The sequence below is a fragment of the Lepus europaeus genome, chromosome 10, assembly GCF_033115175.1.
Source record: "Lepus europaeus isolate LE1 chromosome 10, mLepTim1.pri, whole genome shotgun sequence".
NCBI lineage: Eukaryota > Metazoa > Chordata > Mammalia > Lagomorpha > Leporidae > Lepus > Lepus europaeus.
The window spans coordinates 9,808,800-9,826,556 of record NC_084836.1 but is presented as its reverse complement, the minus strand read 5'-3'; the positions used below and the strand labels follow the sequence as shown (position 1 = coordinate 9,826,556).

The following is a 17,757-nucleotide window of genomic DNA, read 5'->3' as shown; positions in this document are numbered from 1 at the left end:
CGGAGCCCCCTCGAAGTGGACTTGAGGCCAGGGATGTCCTAGACTGCGGCCAGCCACCCAGGACACCAATCCAAGGACAAGAAGTTGTCCGGCCCTGTCCTCCCACTGTCGCCCGCGGCTCCCACCTGCTGGCCCGGGGCTCCCCGCCTGGGGGATGGAGCTGCTCCAGGCGCCGGGTCTGCGGCGCAGGGGCTGCGGGTTTTGTGCGTGAGCTCACGTGGCGGTCCCCCAGACTCGCCCAGGCCACACTGCTGTGTACGAGGCGCCACGCGGGCCTGCGCGCTGGCCCGGCGCCCGTGTCCCCTGCCCCACTCGAGGCCTGGGAAAGCCCCCGGCTCCCACAGTAGAAACGCAACTTGCACAACCGGCTCCTGGCGGCTGCGGCCGGCTGCGCAGGGGTGCTCAGACTGATCCCTGTGCCCTGACCGCCGCCATCACTCTCGGATTTGCCCATGGGCTGGGGGCCGGACGCAGCCCCTCTGTCGGCCTCTCTCTTAGCAACGGCCAGCCACGCTTCCCTCTCGTCTCTGGGACCTTTGCGGGTGACACACTCGCGCCTGGATAGGACAGGCCAGTCTCCTCTGCCACACGGCCACCCTGCCCCTAATCCAGCCCCTTGTTGGCGGGCGGTGGGTGGCGGGCGGCAGGTGGCGGGAGGCAGGCAGTCCTTACTGGGTCTCTCTCCCTTGTTCTGGCTTCCCCAGCTCCGCTCTCCAAGGAAACCAGCAGACAGCTGGAGGCGCACATCAAGGGCCTGGGGCAAGCATCTTGGAACATTCTAGAACTAGAAAGGAGGCTGGGAAAGGAAGGAGGTGGGAGGGGGCATGCGAGCAGGCTTGTAGCATGAGGGCCTGTGGGTTGGCAGCCCCGTGGAGGGGATTGACAGGTGCAGGGACGCAGGCGTGAGGGGTCCGGAGCACACGCTAACCGTCACACTCTAGGAAGAAAGAGGCTGGGGAACCAAGGAGGCTTCCCGGAAGAGGTGGCATTCTGGGCTGGGCCCCAGGGACAACAGGCGAGATGCAGGCCAGCATTGCAGGCCCAGGGAATGGCTTGAGCAAAGCTTAGTTTGGGTTTAAGGGACCGGAGTGGGAGAAGTGGCTCCCAGCGTGGCGAGGCCCCTTGTGGCGTGGCCTGCCGGGGCGCAGGCGGGGTGGGTCTTCCCGATCAGGGCAGAGGCACCAGAAAGTCCCCGGAGCTGGCGCCGGCGCCCGAGGTGGGGCACTCCCCCCCCCCCCACGCTGGGCCCCAGGGCGGTGCAGCAAGAGGAAGTGTGGGCCTGGGGGAGGAGCCTCCTGCAGGTCCAGAGAGGCAGGGGCGTGGCCTCCCCACAGGGGCTCCTGGGGACTCCCAGGGGCGCAGGTGACTGGGGGAGGTGAGAGGTGAGCTCCGCCCAGACCCGGACGCGCCCCGGCTCCCCTGACCAGCGACGGCCATGGCCCTGGTGCAGCAGCTGCGGGCGGAGAGGTGAGTGCGGGGTGCCCGCCCCCAGGCCTTGGGGGACAGCAGAGCCCAGCTCGGAGCGATCAGGCTTGAGTCAGACTCGATTCTCAGAAGCGCAGGCTCTCGGAACCTCTTTGCGGAAGCTTCCATTTGTGGCTCGCCTCCCCCGGTGCAAAGGCGAACGCCCAGGCTCAGGCGGCTGTGACCTGTCCCCGGGGGGGGGGGGGTCACAGGACACGTGGGTGGCATCCAGAGGGGAACACAGGTGTCCTGGCTCCCGGACTGGGCTTTTAGTTCCACACTGTGGTCCCATCAAACAGAATCAGAACTCGGCTGGTTCTCCATCTTGATTGAGAGCTTGACTCAAATGTCACCTCCTCCAAGAAGCCTGCCAGGACTGCCCACTGCTGTCTGACCCCTTGCCCTGTCTCCTTTGAGCACGGACATAGCAGTCAGTGTATATTCACGCTTCCTCTTCCTCTTCCTCCTCCCCCTCTTCCTCCTCCTCCACCCGGCTTTGGGCTTCTGCTCTGAGCGCTGCTGACCCGGAGTGCACACACAGCACCACCCGCACACCACATGCCCGACAGCGCTGCAGAGTGAGCTGAGGCGTGGGTCTGTGAGCTCGCTCCAGAATGTTCTAGAGCCTTCTACTCCAGCCCTGCCATCGCACAGATGGGAAGATGCAGGCCCGGGGTGGGGGGGGACGACAATGACAAAGGACTCCCCGGTGCCACCTGCCAGGCTCCAGGCCCCCCGTCGAGCCGGCCTGACACGCAGACCCAGGTTTCCAGAAGCAGCAGCTGCTGGGGGCCTGTGGCGCTTCCTGCTTCTAGGGGTGCAGAGGTCACGAGGCCACCAGCCCCAGCCTGGCGGCCTGCGCCCTCGCCGCCTCTCCCGCCCCTCTTCAGCCGCCTGGGACCCTGCTGGGGGCTCAGAGCCAGCTCTTGGGGCCGGGTGGCCCCCAGCCCTCCAGTGCCTGGGAGGAGAGCTGGCCCGGAGTTGGGTCAGCTCATCCAGTGGACTCCCGAGCTCGGGACCAGGTGTCCAGAGACGGCCGGGGCTGCGGCGGGGGCCGCGCGGGGGCCTGGGCGGGGTCTGCAAGGGTGCGGCTACTGGGGGGGGGGCACGGCCAGCCAGGCCACTGTCACGCAGAGCCCTGCAGGGGACTTGCTCACGGCCCCCTGGGAGCGCCTACTGCTCGTCCGGTTCTACTCGGTTGCTGCCTGCCTTGGGGGGACTTCAGGGCTGTGCTTACTCCCGAGGGGCCCCCAGGACCCCCCCCCAAAGCTCTCGAGGCACGGCTGCTGTCCTTGTGTGCAGGTCGGGGAGCAGCCAGAGCATCTGGGGAACCTGCCCCAGGTCCCTGCTGGCCGGGGCCTCCGTTGACCTCTCGCTCTGTCAGCCTGTTTAGCCCCCACCTCCGCCCCCACCAGCCCCAGGAGAAGTCGGGGTCCCCCCAGGAGGCACCAAGACAGCCCCGCTCTGCTTCCTGGGGTTCCTTGAACTCACCTCTTGCACTTCCTGCCTGCAAAGTCTTTCCAACTTCTGGCCACCTCCTCTCAGCGGATGCACTGCTTCTTCCAGGAAGCCCTCCCTGACCACCCCAGCCTGTGCAAGTCCCGCTGCCCTCTGACGGTGCAGACCCCGTCCCCACAGCCTCGCCAGTCTGCTCTCCCTTTGGAGCACAGGTGGCCGTTTGCGTTAAGGAATGATTGGCGTGATGTCCGGCTCCTTCACTCCTCCTTGGAGCCGTGAGATCCCATGAGGCAGAGGCCAGGTCCTGGCGTGCGTGGCCTGCAGTCGGCACGTGTGGGGTTTGCTGAAATCATTGAGAGCTCTGAGGGGCTGCACGGGGTACGCAGGGAGCTGCCTGCCGCGAGGCCCGGAAGAGGCTCCCAGCTCACCTGGGTACATGAGCTCCCCTCTCGTCCCTGGGAGTCGTCATCTGTCAGAGGGGCGTGGCCGGGAAGTGCACTTGGCGCCCAGCGTGCGCCCAGGGTGGGCTCAGCCAGCATTGGTATTTCCCAACCTGCCCTGCTCAGGGCCACTCGGCCCGGCTCCTTCCTGTGGCAGCCTCATGACTTTGCCTCCGAGGTGGGGGAGGGGTGGGGAGGGTCCCGGGGAGGGGGCGTGTGCAGAGAGTGGGGAGCTGCCAGCCACCGTTCCCTCTGCCTGCCCACTGCTGGCCCGCACTGCCCCCAGCCCGGCAGCAGCCGCCTGAGTTCCAACCCTGGGTACCCTGGGTCCCGTGGGGGCTCCCGAGGTCCCCATCGGCGCAGAGGCCTGGGCCACAGCGGGCTCAGCAGCCCGGTTTCCCAGCGGCTACACCGGAAGTGTCATGGTTCCCTCCTCTGTCTACAAGTGGTCAGACTCCGCGCCCCCGGGTTGGCCTCTCTCTCTCCTTAGCTCTGTTTTCACTTCCTCCCTCGGCACCTCCGGCCCCTCTGCCCCAGGCACTTAGCCATAAGCCCCGGGCAGGTGGCCCTGCCTCGCTCAGGCCTCCCAGCCGAGACCCTGCCCCCCACCCCCACATGCACGCAGCGCCCGCATCCTGCTGCTGGTCTCTTAGGAGCAGCTTGCAGAGTGGTCTGTGCTGTGGTTGCTGGAGATGCAGGGTCAGCAGACTGAGGGGCTTGGGCATCCACAGGGGCGTCTCAAGCAAAGCCGCCATGGCTCCGTGGTGTCACGACCAGCACCCCAGAGTCTCCTTGGATCTACCTTACATTTTTGCCTCATGGATGCAATGTGGCTGCTGCAGGTCCACATGTCACGCCTGCTTTCAAAGGAGGAGACAATGCCAGCTTTATCCACAACCCTGGGAAGGCCCTGGTGCCAGATGGCCTCCAGGTCTCAGTGGCCAGAGCTAGTCACGTGACTTCTGTAAGCTGCAAGGGAGGCTGGGTAACAGCAAACAGAATCGGTGTGGCTGGCTCAGCCCCATTGTGATCTCGCAGTGCGGGCCTGGCACATGGCCATCACGGACCACATTGGCACTTGGTCAGCCAGGAAGGAGCAGGGGATGGGGCAAATGCTAAAGTACTGTTGGCCAAGGGTGGCGTCCCCTATGTCTGCCCCTCGTCCCGTCGGTGCCCCTCTCATCCCCGTCTCAGGCTTCATCGCTCTCGGTTGGACCCCTTGGGGCCCCCAATGCTGCCTGCATGTTCCCTGCCCGCCTCGCCTCTGCGCACAGCTGCTGAGTCGGCCTCGTCCTGCCTCCCACAGCCCTGGCTGGTGCCCCGTTACCCAGCACCGAGCCCCTCCCCAGGCAGACTCACCTGCCCGCCCAGCCTCAGAGCTCGCTGTGCACCTGCCACACACCTGCCACGCCGTACACACCGCACACCTGCCACGCCGCACATTCCACACACGCCACATACCTGCCACACACCTGCCACACCGCACACACCACACACGCCACATACCTGCCACGCACCTGCCACGTCGTACACACCGCACACCTGCCACAACCTGCCACACTGCACACACCACACACCTGCCACACACCTGCCACAACCTGCCACACCGCACACACCACACACGCCACGCACCTGCCATGCCGCACACACCTGCCACACCACACATGCCACATACCTGCCGCACACCTGCCATGCCGCACACACCACACACCTGCCACACACCTGCCACGCCGCACACACCACACACACCATGCACCTGCCATGCCGCACACGCCACACACCTGCCACGCACCTGCCATGCTGCACACACCTGCCACACCACACACACCACACACGCCACGCACCTGCCACGCCGCACACGCCACACACGCCACACACCTGCCACACACCTGCCACGCACCTGCCATACACCTGCCATGCTGCACACGCCGGCCCCACTGCCCCCCCTTCCTGCTGGGCTGGCTCCTCTGCCACCTGCCAGACCTGCCTGGAAGTCCCCTCCTCCTGAGCATATCCCCGACCTGGGTGCGGTCCATTCTCTGTGGGCCTCGGTGCAGGGCCAGTGGGGACTTGGTTGACCCCCGTGCCCCCAGCCGCAGACCAGGGAGGCTCCTGGCAGAGACAGTGCAGGTGCCGCAGTTGTCACGTGCGGCTCCCACGCTCCGGTCCCTTCCCTACAAGGTCCGCTGAGTGCCTTCTCGTGTCCACACACCCGGGGCTGGCAGGCGGGCCCGGCGCGAGCAGGGGTGTGAGGAGGGGCGCAGCCAGCGGTCCCCGGCACACGCCAGGGCAGTGACTGGCACTTCCACCCGGGGCCTCCCGCAGCGACTTCGAACAGCTTCCGGATGACGTCGCCGTCTCCGCCAACATCGCCGACATCGAGGAGAAGAGGGGCTTCACCAGCCACTTTGTAAGAGACCCTTCGACCTCTGAACTCTCACCCCTGAACCTTCACCCTCCCTCCTCTGAATGTCCAGCTCTCTCGTCTCTTACCTGGCGATCCCCAGAGATGTTTCAATGATTGCATTTGGGGGCAGGGCTGCTGCTGTCACCCAGGGGGCACAGCCCAGGGCCACCGCCCGCCATGCCATGGCGCCGGGACAGACCCATCCATCCACACCCAGCGTAGAATTACCTGGCCCCACCTGGCACCATGGCTGAGACACGATCGGCACCTGCCCCTGAGCCCGGCCCCCACGCTCCTGAGCCCCCTCCTCCCACCTCTGTCCCCAGGTTTTTGTCATCGAGGTGAAGACGAAAGGGGGCTGCAAGTACCTCATCTACCGCCGCTACCGCCAGTTCCACGCCCTGCAGAGCAAGCTGGAGGAGCGCTTCGGGCCCGACAGCAAGGGCGGTGCCCCCACCTGCAGCCTGCCCACGCTCCCAGGTGGGCGCCGGCCGGGCCTCTCCCTCCAGCTCCGCCCACACTGTCTTCAACCCCACGGCCCCTCCCCCACCACCTCTCCGTCCTCCTGGGACACGCCCCCCTCCACCTCCAGCACCCGGGCCTTGCAGCCTTGACCTCCAAAGACCCCTAGGGCCACCCCGCTCTGCCGCCTACCTCCCAGGAGGCCACAGTTTGGAGGGAGCAGCGGGGACGGGACCAACGGGGTGTCCCTCTTCATCTGTCCCCTCCCCACCACCTCCTTCCAGGAGGGCAGCTCTGTGACTCCCACCAGTTCTCTGTGGCTCTCCTCCCTCCCTCACCTGGGCCTGCTTGTGCCCTGCCCCCCACGCCTGCCTCCTGCCTGTGTCCTAACGTGCACCTTGGACAGCTCCGATCCAGCCCACCGCCTGCCACGGGTGGGTTTGCCGCGGTGCCCACGGCGCCTTCCTCGCCCTACAGGGTGGGACCCAGGGGACGTCATGCACCTGTCCCTGGACATCAGAGGCCCCACCAAGCTCCCTTCTCCAAGCTCCCTCGCTTTCTCTCTTTTCCTCCCCATCTGCTCCGCTGGCTGGGGCGCTGAGCTGTGGGGAGGAGGCGTCTCTGGGCTCTGGCCCATGCCCGCCCCTCTCCTTGGCCGCTGCCCAGGCTCCAAGCAGCCTCCCCGGCCTCCGGGGGCCCAGAGCTTGCAGAGGGCTCTTTTCTTCCTGCGACAAGAAGTCAGCCACCACCCTCCTGGCTCGGCTCTCCCTGCTCCGCCGCGGGGCCCCTGGCTGCGCTGGGTTGTGAGCTGTCAGCCCTGGCTTCCCTGGGCTGCCTTCCTTCTCCCCTCCTTCCCTCCTGCCACCTGCCGCGTGCCGCGTCCACTGGACACCGCGGGGCTCTCTGAGGGCTGGCCCCGGAGGAGGCTCCCGGACGGGACACCTGCCTCTTGCTGGCCGCCGCTGTCTCCCTCACCCAGAGCCCCTGCCTTGCTTTTGAGAAAGGAGCCACTCATCTACCCCGCGTCTTCGCTTACCTGGGCGTCTCTGGTCCCCCGCTCCTGACCTTGGCGGCTTAGCGGAAGTGCCCGGACAGTCTTGAGGGGTCTTCACACACCCCCACCCCCACCCCCACCCCCGGAGATTCTGATGTAGCCCATGTGGGGCGAGTGCTACACAATCTGTAACCGGAACGTGCAGCCAGGGCTGGGGTGATGGGGACACGGCTGTGAGCCGGGTCCTTGTCCTGTTCTGTGGGAACTCAGAATCCAGAGTGTGTACGTGGGAGTGTGTGAGTGTGTGTGTGCATGTGTGTGAGCATGTGTGTGTGAAACTGCATGTGAGTGTGCATGTGTGTGAGTGTATGTGTGTGAGAGCATGTGTGTGAGCATGTGTGTGACTGTATGTGTGTGAGAGCATGTGTGTGTCTGCATGTGAGTGTGCATGTGTGTGTACGAGTGTGACTGAACATGCATGTGTGCATGTGAGTGTGTGTGACTGTATGTGTGTGTGAGTGTATGTGTGTACATGTGTGAGTGAGCATGTGAGTGAGTGTGTGAGACTTGTGTGTGTGCATGTGTGTATGTGTGAGCATGTGTGTGAGTGTATGTACCTGGGAGTGCATGTGTGTGTTCATGTGTGCATGTGTGAGTGTGAGTGTATGCACTTGTGTGCACATGCACTTGTGAGTGTGTACGTGTGTGTTCATGAGTGCACACGTGTGCCTGTGTGTCTGGGCATGTGTGAGTATTGCATGCACTCATGTGTGTACATGTGTGTGTTCATGAGTGTGCATGTGTGTAACTGACTTTGTGTCTGTGTGTGTGAGTGTGTGTTGTGTGTGTGTGAACAGACAGCTGCTGCTGCTGGCGCCCTTCCCGGACACAGGCCGGTGGTCGGGACGGTGCCTACGCGGTGCCTTTGGGCGGCCGCAGCCGCCGCACGGCGCGGGCCTGGTTCTGACAACCTTTGCCGCTCCTCAGCCAAAGTCTACGTGGGTGTGAAGCAGGAGATTGCGGAGATGCGGATCCCCGCCCTCAACGCCTACATGAAGGTACGGGGGCTCGGGAGGCCCAGGCCGGGGGCGGGGCCCCGGGTCACCCCTGGGGCGCCCGCGGCCTCGGTTGCTGGACCTGGGAAGGGGAACAGACCCAGGGTTGGGGCTCTGGGGGTCAGGGCGGGGACAGGAGCCACACAGTAGCCGCAAATCTGCACCGGGCGTCGGGGTACAGCGCGGCCAGAGTCCATCCTGTGCCTGCCCGCTGCCCGGGACACCCTGAGCTCACACAGAGGCATGGCCACGCCTACGTAACCAGGGGCACAGCTGGCCAGGCCACGCCCACTCCCTCAGGGCCTCTGTGCGAGCTGGAGGGAGGGTCCGGAGCACGGGTGGGGTTTCACCGCCCTGGGTGCGTCCTGTGAGATGGGATAGAGGGCAGGAGCAGAGGCCGAGGCCACGGTGCTCAGGAGAGGAATGCCACCCATCAGGGCCACCAGGAAAGGCCCGAGGTGATGGGCGCCCCGTCGCTGGGGGCATACAAGCCGCGGCTTGGGAGCACCCTCCTCAGAGCCCAGAGGCGTCTTCGGAGATAGGGTTTCTCGGGCGCTCCCCAGCCTGCTGCCTCTGGGTGCCCCAGCTCTGCCACCTTGGGCAACTGCCCCTGCCTCTCTGATCCTAACTCGCAGGTGACTGAGGTGGGGCGAGGTCACCCACGTGGTGCTTGGTGCCCGTCTGGCGCATGCGCCGCCAGCTCCCCCAGTGATGGTGACCTGGGGCCGGGAGCAGAGCATCTTGACAGTTAGCTTCAGCCTGCTGAGTGGCTGTCCTGTTCTTTTTTAAATATTTATTTATTTATTTGAAAGGCAGAATTACAGAGAGGGAAATCTTCCGTCCACTGGGTCACTCCCCAAATAGCCACAATGACCAGGCCTGGACCAAGCTGAAGCCAGGAGCCAGGAGCTTCCTCCAGGTCTCCCACATGGGTGCAGGGGCCCAAGGATTGAGCTGTCCTCTGCTGCTTTTCCCAGATGCATTAGCAGGGAGCTGGATGGGAAGTGGAGCAGCCGGGACTCAAACCGGTGCCCATATGGGATGCTGGCGGCACTGCAGGTGGCAGCTTGACCCACCGTGCCACAGTGCTGGCTCCCAGGGTCTTTTCTTCTAATAACTTCCTTCTTTTACTAGGCCTGGGCTGCATTAGTGGAGGGGGGAGGGCTAACTTCGGAGGGTGAGGACGATCAGCTCCTCCCACTGACCGCCCGCCCCACCCCACCCCCTCACTCCGCAGCACCTGCTCAGCCTGCCAGTCTGGGTGCTCATGGACCCCGACGTCCGGATCTTCTTCTACCAGTCGGCCTACGACTCGGAGCAGGTGCCACAGGCGCTCCGCCGGCTCCGCCCACGCACCCGGAAAGTGTGAGTGCCTGGGGCTGGGCTCCGGCTGCACAGGCGTCTCCCCACTTTCCGGAAGGAAGAGCAGGAGGGTGGGCGAGTTCCACACCACCCCCACCCCATCCCTGGGCCCTCCAGGTGCCTGGTCTTGTAGATGGCTTTGGAAACCAAGCCCAGGGCCTGAGAGACAGCCAGCAGGGGCTCTGGACGTGAGACAGTGAACTCTGGAGGATGGAGACCAGGCCTTCACCCAGAAGGGCTGGTGCCCCAGCAGCCACGGGGGACGGCCCGGAGCTCTGGGTGCCTGGGAAGAGTGGGACGAGGAAGGAAGAGGGGCTTCCCCCATGAGTGTCCCTCCAAGAGCCCCCTGGTTTGTTTTAGCTCCTGGGGCCCCACTGGGGCTCTGACTTCCTCCTAGGAGCCCCTCAGTCCTGTGCAGCCCCCTCCCCCCAAGCACAAAATCACTGCCCAAAACCCAAGCCACTGAGATAGCACAGGGCTGCCAAAGCCAAGGTCAAGTGGCTACGAGTCCAGGACAAGCAGGAGGGAGGTGTCCCGGAGCCCCGGGCTCCCTCTCAGCGGCCCCGAGCTCCAGCCTCTGCTCCCCGGCAGCTGTGAGAGGAGCCAGGTCATCCGGGGAGGCCTGGGCTGCATCTTCACATCCCGGTCCCAGCCTTCCCGGCCCCTGCGGGGAGCTCACAGGCCCCTCCCCTCTCTCTCTGCAGCAAGAGCGTGTCCCCGCAAGGCGGCGGCGTCGACCGCCTGGAAGCTCCCCGAGCGGAGGTACCCCATCGCCCACCCTGACACCAGGGAGCCCCGCCCAGCTGGGAGGGGTGACCTACCTGTCTGCCCACCTGTCACCCAGAGAGCCTGCGGCTTCCTCTGGGCCGGGCCTGCCTCGGGTGCCGAAGCCTGACGCGGCCCAGACGAGGCCCTGTCCTCTAGGAGCTCACAGACGCTGGGCACAAGGCGGTGGGCAGCGCCCTGGTGGAGAGCACCGGGGATCTGGGAGTCCTGGGGGCCCTTCGCCCCCGTGTGCTCCTCCCGCTGGTTCTGGAAGGAGGGAGACCTGGACTCCAGTCCCAGCTCCCGCACTAACAAACGGGCCGGCCCCAGACAAGGCGCTCATCCTGTCGGTGCCTCAGTGTGCTCCTCTGCAGAATGGGACAGCAGGGAACACGAACTCTGCTGCCCCGCGAGTGCGCCTCCTCCCTCCCGCCCGCCCCTGCCCTGCGGCGCTCCGAGAGTGCCCCCTCCTTCTTCCCCTCCCCTGCCCTGCCCCAGGCCCTGTTCGACTTCACTGGAAACAGCAAACTGGAGCTGACTTTCAAGGCTGGCGATGTGATCTTCCTGCTCAGTCGGATCAACAAGGACTGGCTGGAGGTGAGGCGGGGTGAGGGTGGAGGTGAGGTTGAGAGAGACTGAGAATGAGGATAAGAATGAAGGTGAGGGTGGGGGGAGGATGGGGGAGGATGGGGTGAGGGTGGAGGTGAGGATGGGGGGAGGGTGGGGTGAGGATGGAGATGAAGGTGAAGTTGAGGGTGGAGTGTTGATGGATGTGAGGATGGGGTGACATTGGAGGTGAGTTTGGAGGTGAGGAGGGGTGACGTTGGAGGTGATGTTGGAGGTGAGTTAGGAGGTGAGTTAGAAGGTGAGTTTGGAAGTGAGGAGGGGTGACATTGGAGGTGAGTTAGGAGGTGAGGATGGACGTGAGGAGGGGTGAGGTTGGAGGTGATGTTGGAGGTGAGTTAGGAGGTGAGTTAGGAAGTGAGGAGGGGTGACGTTGGAGGTGATGTTGGAGGTGGGTTAGGAGGTGAGGATGGAGGTGAGGAGGGGTGAGGTTGGAGGTGATGTTGGAGGTGAGTTAGGAGGTGAGTTAGGAGGTGAGTTTGGAAGTGAGGAGGGGTGACGTTGGAGGTGATGTTGGAGGTGAGTTAGGAGGTGAGGATGGACGTGAGGAGGGGCGAGTTGGGGTGAGATTGCTTCATGTGTGTTGGGCAGGCAGACTGAGGGCTCAGGGAAGGCCACGTGAGGATAGTCCTGGAGCTGCAGGCAGGTGAGGGGAACCTGACGGAACACAGCCACCAGGGAGACAGGCGAACAACTGCCACAGAAATCCCGAATCCCAGAGCCTGCCTGGTTCTGACCTCAAAATGTGGGTTGCTTCAGGGAGGTGAGCTGAACTACGGAGGCTCATTTCTTGGTCTGTAGCCAGGCCTCTGAACAGCGGTGTGACTGCCCTTTGCGGCTGGCCAATTCCTTGTTGTGGGGCTGCCCTGGGCATTGGAAAGTGTGTGGCAACGTCCCTGGGCTCCCCACTCGATGCCAGCAGCACCCCTAGCTGCAATGGTCCCATGGGGCTATAGACACCTGCTCCTGGCCACGGAGTCACCCTGGGTGGGAGCCGCTGGCCTAACAGGGGACATCGCTCACCTTCCAGGGCCAGCGAATGGTCCTCAGGGGGAGCCCTGGCGTCTGCCGCCAGCCCTGGTCCTCCCAGCTGTATGCACCCTTGGAACCTTGCTCAGTGCCACCGTCTCCCTGTCTCTCAGGGTGACGCACAGCCAGTCCGTGCACGGGCTTCCTGGAAGGGTTCTGGAGACGGCAGGTGTGCAGGCCAGGAAGGGCCCCTGGGGTGCAGGGGCTGGAGGGGCGGCTGCGACTGATCCGCGGACTCCCCTGTCCCGGCGCGGTCTTGGGGAGGCAGCTGCTCTTACAGACGCCGCGGGGGTAGCTCGGGGCCGTTGTCCAGGTCCGGGAAGCGGTGACACCCCTGATTTCTGGAAAGGCCCACATGTAGGGGTGGCCTCAGCTTGAAGGAGGGGCCAGGGAACAGGGCGGGGCTGCTTGGCGCCTGGGTGAATGCGCCTGTGGAGGGGCCCATCGAGTTTTCTGTTGGCTGCAGTGAAGACGAAGCGAGCAGGTGCACAAGGCCCAGAGCGGCCTGGGGGCCGGCAGAGGTGGGCATCTGGCCCTGCGGCCTGGAGCGCGGGCTGGGGGGTACCTGAGGACGAACGGAAATCACCAGCGCCCCTCCCCTGCTCGCTTCCCCTCCCTGTAGTTCCGGATCACCCATGCTGCACCTGCCACCCTCCATCGCAATGAGTGTTGCGGGAGGACAAGGGCGATTTTCTCTTCTGACTGTCCTGAGCCTGCCGGGTTCTCGGGTTCCAGAGGCCTTTGTTGAATGAATGAGTGAATGAGTGAATGAATGAATGAATGAAATGAAAGCAGCTTTCCGGAGATTCAGATCTTGACCCAACCGAGACAGAAACGGGTCTTGGGTGGACCTTGTGGTTTTTGCTTTCTGCAGGGGGCGCCTGTGCCCCATCCGCACCCGCCACCTCTCTCCCCCTGCACCCCTGTAAAGGGGCGGGGGCTCCGGGGCCCAGCTCAGCGCTGCTCGCTCTCCTTCCTCCTCAGGGCACTGTCCGCGGAGCCACGGGCATCTTCCCCTTCTCCTTCGTGAAGATCATCAAGGACTTCCCGGAGGAAGACGACCCCACCAACTGGCTTCGCTGCTACTACTATGAGGACACAGTCAGCACCATCAAGTGCGTGGCCCGCCGGGGGGAGGGGCCTGTCCACCCTTCTCATCATCCCTACCACCCCCAGCCCCCAGACCACACTCCCATGTTGGTCCACCCTCACTCCAGAGCCTGCAGTGGCTCCCGATGCCTTCTAGTTGGGCCACGGCACTGTCTCAGGATGTCAGGGCTCAACCTCAACCCCAGGCCCCACCGCCCTATGCCCCACTTCCAGCCTTAGGCCCCTCACCCCTGCCTGTCCCCACTCAGGGACATCGCGGTGGAGGAAGACCTCAACAGCACTCCGCTGTTCAAGGACCTGCTGGAGCTCATGAGGTAAGAGGATGAGGAGGCGGGGTCTGCCAGGAGGGGTGCCAGGGGGTGCCGGGGGTCCAGGGAGGTGCCAGGGGTGCTGGGGGTACCAGGGGTGCTGGGGGTGCCAGGCACCTGGAGAAGGGAACAGAGGCAGAGGGGAGGCATGTTAAGGGGTGGATGCCTTGCACCTGTTTGCTGCCAATGTATCCACAGCCCAGCCCTGAGGTTCATGGTCACCTCCCATGTTGGAGACAAGTCGCAGGGGTGGGGGCACAGGGCAGAGCGACTTGGCTGAGGTCACAAGGCTTGCAGCTAGAAGTAGCCTCTGTCACCCTTGGACTTGCACCTGCCACCACCGGGGAGCGCACCACCTCCTGAGCCCAGGTCTGGGTTGTAAGGCATTTTATAAAGCAGTGGCGTAGGCACTGTGTTTCTGACCATGGAAGTCGGCTTGAGCATCTATAACCCAGACCTCAGGAGCCTGACCCCACCCCTGGAAAAGCCCTCGCCTGGCCTCCCGGGATGGGTTACCATGAAAACACAGATGCGCTAAAACAGTGCGTCCAGCGATGCCCAGGCTGCGTGTCTGAGGGTCCTGCAGGCAGCTCCTGGGAACACGGGCTTCCGCGGTCAGTTCATTTTGGTGCAGATGTTTTTGTTTTGTTTTTTAATCCGTGCATAGTTTTTTCCCATAGTCTGCATTTTCCAGGAACGTGTCGGAAGCCCTAAGGAGCGGGTGTGTAGGAGACATAAACGAGTTCTGTGTTTAGACTTGGGTCCCAGCCCCCAGATCGCTTGTTCTGCATGCGCAGATATTCCCAAACCACAGAAAACTCGAAACCCGAGTACCTCTGCTCCCGGGCATTTCGGATGAGAGGTACTCGAGCCGCAGGACCCTCTCATCATTGAAAGAAGAGCGTCGGTTCTGATGGAGCCGTGCGAGCCGTGACGTCATCTCCTGCTTGGGCGTCTCTGGTCATCTGACGTGCATGCCGTGTGTGTGCGTGTCGTGGGTGCTGTGTGCAGGTGTGTGTGTGTGTGTGCAGACGAATGCCCGTCTTGCACACTAGGCAGCAGCCGTGCTTACTGGGTGCCTCGCACTGGCCTCGCACACGTGTCCCTCTGGGGCTTTATTCTGCTTTTCGTACCCAGCCAAGCTCACTTTTCTGAACTACAACGGTTCTTGGAAAGTGTGAAAAATCAATTAATTTAATTTATTTGGGAGGCAGAGAGAGCGCGCTCCCCCATGCAGTGATTCACTCCCCCAGGAGCAAGCAGCCAGACCCGGGTCTCCCTTGTGGGTGGCAGGGTCTCCAAGTACTTGAGCCGTTGCCTGCGTGAGCAGGAAGCCGGACTCGGGAGCGGAGCTGGGACTTGAACCTGGGCCCTCCAACGTGGAACAGGAGCTCCTGTGCAGCATTTTAACCGCTAGGGCAAACATGCGTGCCCTCGGCGGCTCTTAAGCCTTCAGTGCTGTCACACCCAGAGGTTTCGGGCTGTGCTGCTGGATTCCTGAGCGAGTCCCTTCTCCCGCCAGGGCCTCGGTTTCCCCATTTGTATGACGGGAGGTGGGCCTGGCTGGACGAGCCGCATGCGTGTCGACCTCTGACCTTCTCTGATTCGGAGCTCCAGGCCGTTAGGCACAGGGCCCCCGGCTGGTCTCCTGAGCCCGGGATTAACCCTGACCTTCGCATCCCAGGCGGGAGTTCCAGAGAGAGGACATCGCCCTCAACTACCGGGACGCGCAGGGGGACCTGATCCGGCTGCTCTCCGACGAGGACGTGGGGCTCATGGTGAGGCAGGCACGAGGCCTCCCCTCCCAGAAGCGCCTCTTCCCCTGGAAGCTGCACGTCACCCAGAAAGACAACTACAGTGTGTACAACACAGCTCCCTGAGCAGGTGGCCCGGGCCCCTGGCGGGTGCCTGGGGGCCTCAGGGGAGCTGAGGGCCAGGGGAGGCGAGGGGATGGCACAGACGCCCTGGGTCCGAGGCCGGAGCTCCCACTGTGCTTGGCTTGTGCTCGTTCCTGTTCTCTCTGCGTTAAATAAACCGTTCCCTCGCAAAGGCAGTCGGTGCCGCTGGGGCACTTACAGCTGGCAGGTGGCCAGGGCGTGGGTCTCAAATGCAGCCACCCGCTTCCTGGCCACGTCCATGGGTTTGGAGAAACTGCCGGCCCTGCCGCCTCCCTCCCTCCCCTCTGCCCCCTCCCCCACTGCCCAGCCCCCTCTCCCCAAAACTGGCCACTGGCCTCGGCAAAGCTGTGCACTCCGGTGCGCTCAGGAGCTGTGCCAGGACCAAGTCCTCCACTGCGAGGGGAGGGTCTGGCACTGTTCCTGGCTGCCGCTGTCTGCAGGCAGGGGAGGGTGGGGTGGAGGTGGGGCAGGGCTCGGATTCCACGGGGAGCAGGGGGAAGCAGAGGCCGGGGTGGTCTCCCCTGAGCTGAAGCTCCTGCTGTCCCAGCCGGTCAGCAGTTACACAGCTGCCATCTCCAGCCTGGGGGTGGCGGCCCCTCTCCCTGGCGAGACAACCATTTGCCGGGAAAAGGCTCCACGGATGTCAACCACACGAGGTCTCCAGAAATAGGCTAAGGACAGACGGCAAAGGAAGATCGTTTATGTGAGATCATTACATCGCGATGCTAATTTGTAGTCCTGAGGTCAAAATGGATAAAAAAGAAAATCGATTTAACAAGCGGCAAGGAAGGCGGTCGGATGGAAAAGGTGAATTGGTGCAAGCGAGCCACAGCTGACCGACTGTTCGAACTCCATAAACGGCTCTGCAGTCGCTACACCCCCAAGAGACCCACAAGAGACCAGCCGACAGGATTCGCACCCAAGACTCACAGGAAATACCAGGACCCCGAAACGCGGGAGTAAAAGTGCCCATGTGTGGCTGAGTTGGTCAAGGCGATGGACTAGAAAGGCTCCCACGTTCCCGGCCACCACTGACCCAAAGGATTCGCAATCTGCGCTGGCGCAGCCGCACCTGCCCCCGTGTTCTCGAACATTCTGATGCTCTTTCCTGGCTGAGCTTGATTTTCCATGAAACTGAAGCGGGGAAATGTCGAAACCGGAGCTGAGGGCGCTTGGGCCGCTAAGGAAGTGGGAGTGAAAATTGCCTCGCTGCGCTGCTGCTGACCAAGGCCTCGGGCACTGATCCCGTGACAATGGGGACAAAATACGTGGCGGGAGGACCGCGGAGACCCCCGCTGGCACCCAGTTGCCCGTGTCTGGCGTGCCAGCTGCTCCTGGTGCACGGGTTACCTCCGGACAGAGTTGACGCCCACCGTCGTTGGCAGGTGCGTCCTGGCTTACCGCCCATTAGCACACAAACAAGACGGTCTGGGTAGCCGGAGAAATGTTTTCAGCCTGATTAGTGAGCACTTTATACCAATGGACTCGATTCCGGGCAGCCCCTCTGGGTCATTCCTGGGTGGGGCGCAGTAAACATGCTGGCCGCCCGAGCTTTTAGGGCAAAGCAGAGTTGCAGTTTCTGTTCCTCCCAGTGGGACGAGCCTGTGACAGTCCGCGCTCGAAGATGTCTACAGCCGGGGCAAGCGCTTCTTTCAGACCCTTTGCTTGCTACCGTGGCAGAGACCGGCACTCCGTGACGCCCCCCAGAGGCCAGTGTGGATATTGTCATTTGCGCAGCTGCAAACAACAAGCTACAGAATGGGATCTGAAAACACGCCGGCCTGGATGGCTGGGGAGGATTTGCATGTGTGTGTATGTTGGGGGAGGGGGGGTGACTCACAAGGTGATGACATAAAACACCATGCTTTTCCAAAAAAACAAAAAATGTATCAGCTGAAAATGCAAACAAGGGACCGGAGTGGGCCCCGGCAGGCAGGTGGCTCACTGGGGCTCCTCCGTGGCTGAGTGTTATGCCCCAAGTCCGTGGTCCCCCGAAAGTCACACCACCAGAGACCAAAGTTGAAGCTAATAAGCAGGGTCGTTTTTATTACGAGTTCGAACTCGGGCCTCTCAGTGCCTCCAGGAGAGGAAGCCCCCCGAGAAGCCCCGAGCCCAGTTCTTACAGAGTTTTTATTATCATGTACAAGCAAGTGTTAAGGAGATGCTGTAGATCAAGTTGACATTTCTGATAAGTCCCAACATCGTAGCTGCTGACTCCGGGGTAGTGGCTGGTTGTTATCTAAAGCTTTGAACCCTATAGGTATAGATAATTACTTTACATTCCTGGGCCTGGGTCAGGGTAGGGTCACATCTGGCCAGATGGAGGGAAGGGGAGTGTACAATAGCGAGTGCCAGGAATGGGCAGCGGTTCGGGTCGTACA

The 17,757-nt window shown here is 63.1% G+C and overlaps 1 protein-coding gene across 1 annotated transcript; it reads left to right on the top strand.

Annotated features, from left to right (window-relative positions):
• The first annotated feature begins 1,357 nt into the window (after positions 1 to 1,357).
• On the top strand, positions 1,358 to 15,674 carry NCF4 (neutrophil cytosolic factor 4). Its single transcript, XM_062201975.1, has 10 exons — positions 1,358 to 1,467; positions 5,688 to 5,772; positions 6,096 to 6,249; positions 8,213 to 8,283; positions 9,518 to 9,645; positions 10,347 to 10,404; positions 10,906 to 11,004; positions 13,045 to 13,175; positions 13,419 to 13,484; positions 15,163 to 15,674. The coding sequence occupies exons 1-10, from the start codon at positions 1,436 to 1,438 to the stop codon at positions 15,356 to 15,358; spliced, it is 1,020 nt and encodes a 339-aa protein (XP_062057959.1). The 5' UTR covers positions 1,358 to 1,435; the 3' UTR covers positions 15,359 to 15,674.
• The last annotated feature ends 2,083 nt before the right edge of the window (positions 15,675 to 17,757 follow it).

Bases quoted from the DNA above. Each gene is read 5' to 3' on its own strand.
- NCF4 (XM_062201975.1), top strand. From the start codon at position 1,436: ATGGCCCTGGTGCAGCAGCTGCGGGCGGAGAG. The intron at 5,773-6,095 runs GTAAGAGACCCT...CTCTGTCCCCAG, and splicing joins GGGGCTTCACCAGCCACTTT to GTTTTTGTCATCGAGGTGAA. The intron at 13,485-15,162 runs GTAAGAGGATGA...TTCGCATCCCAG, and splicing joins GACCTGCTGGAGCTCATGAG to GCGGGAGTTCCAGAGAGAGG.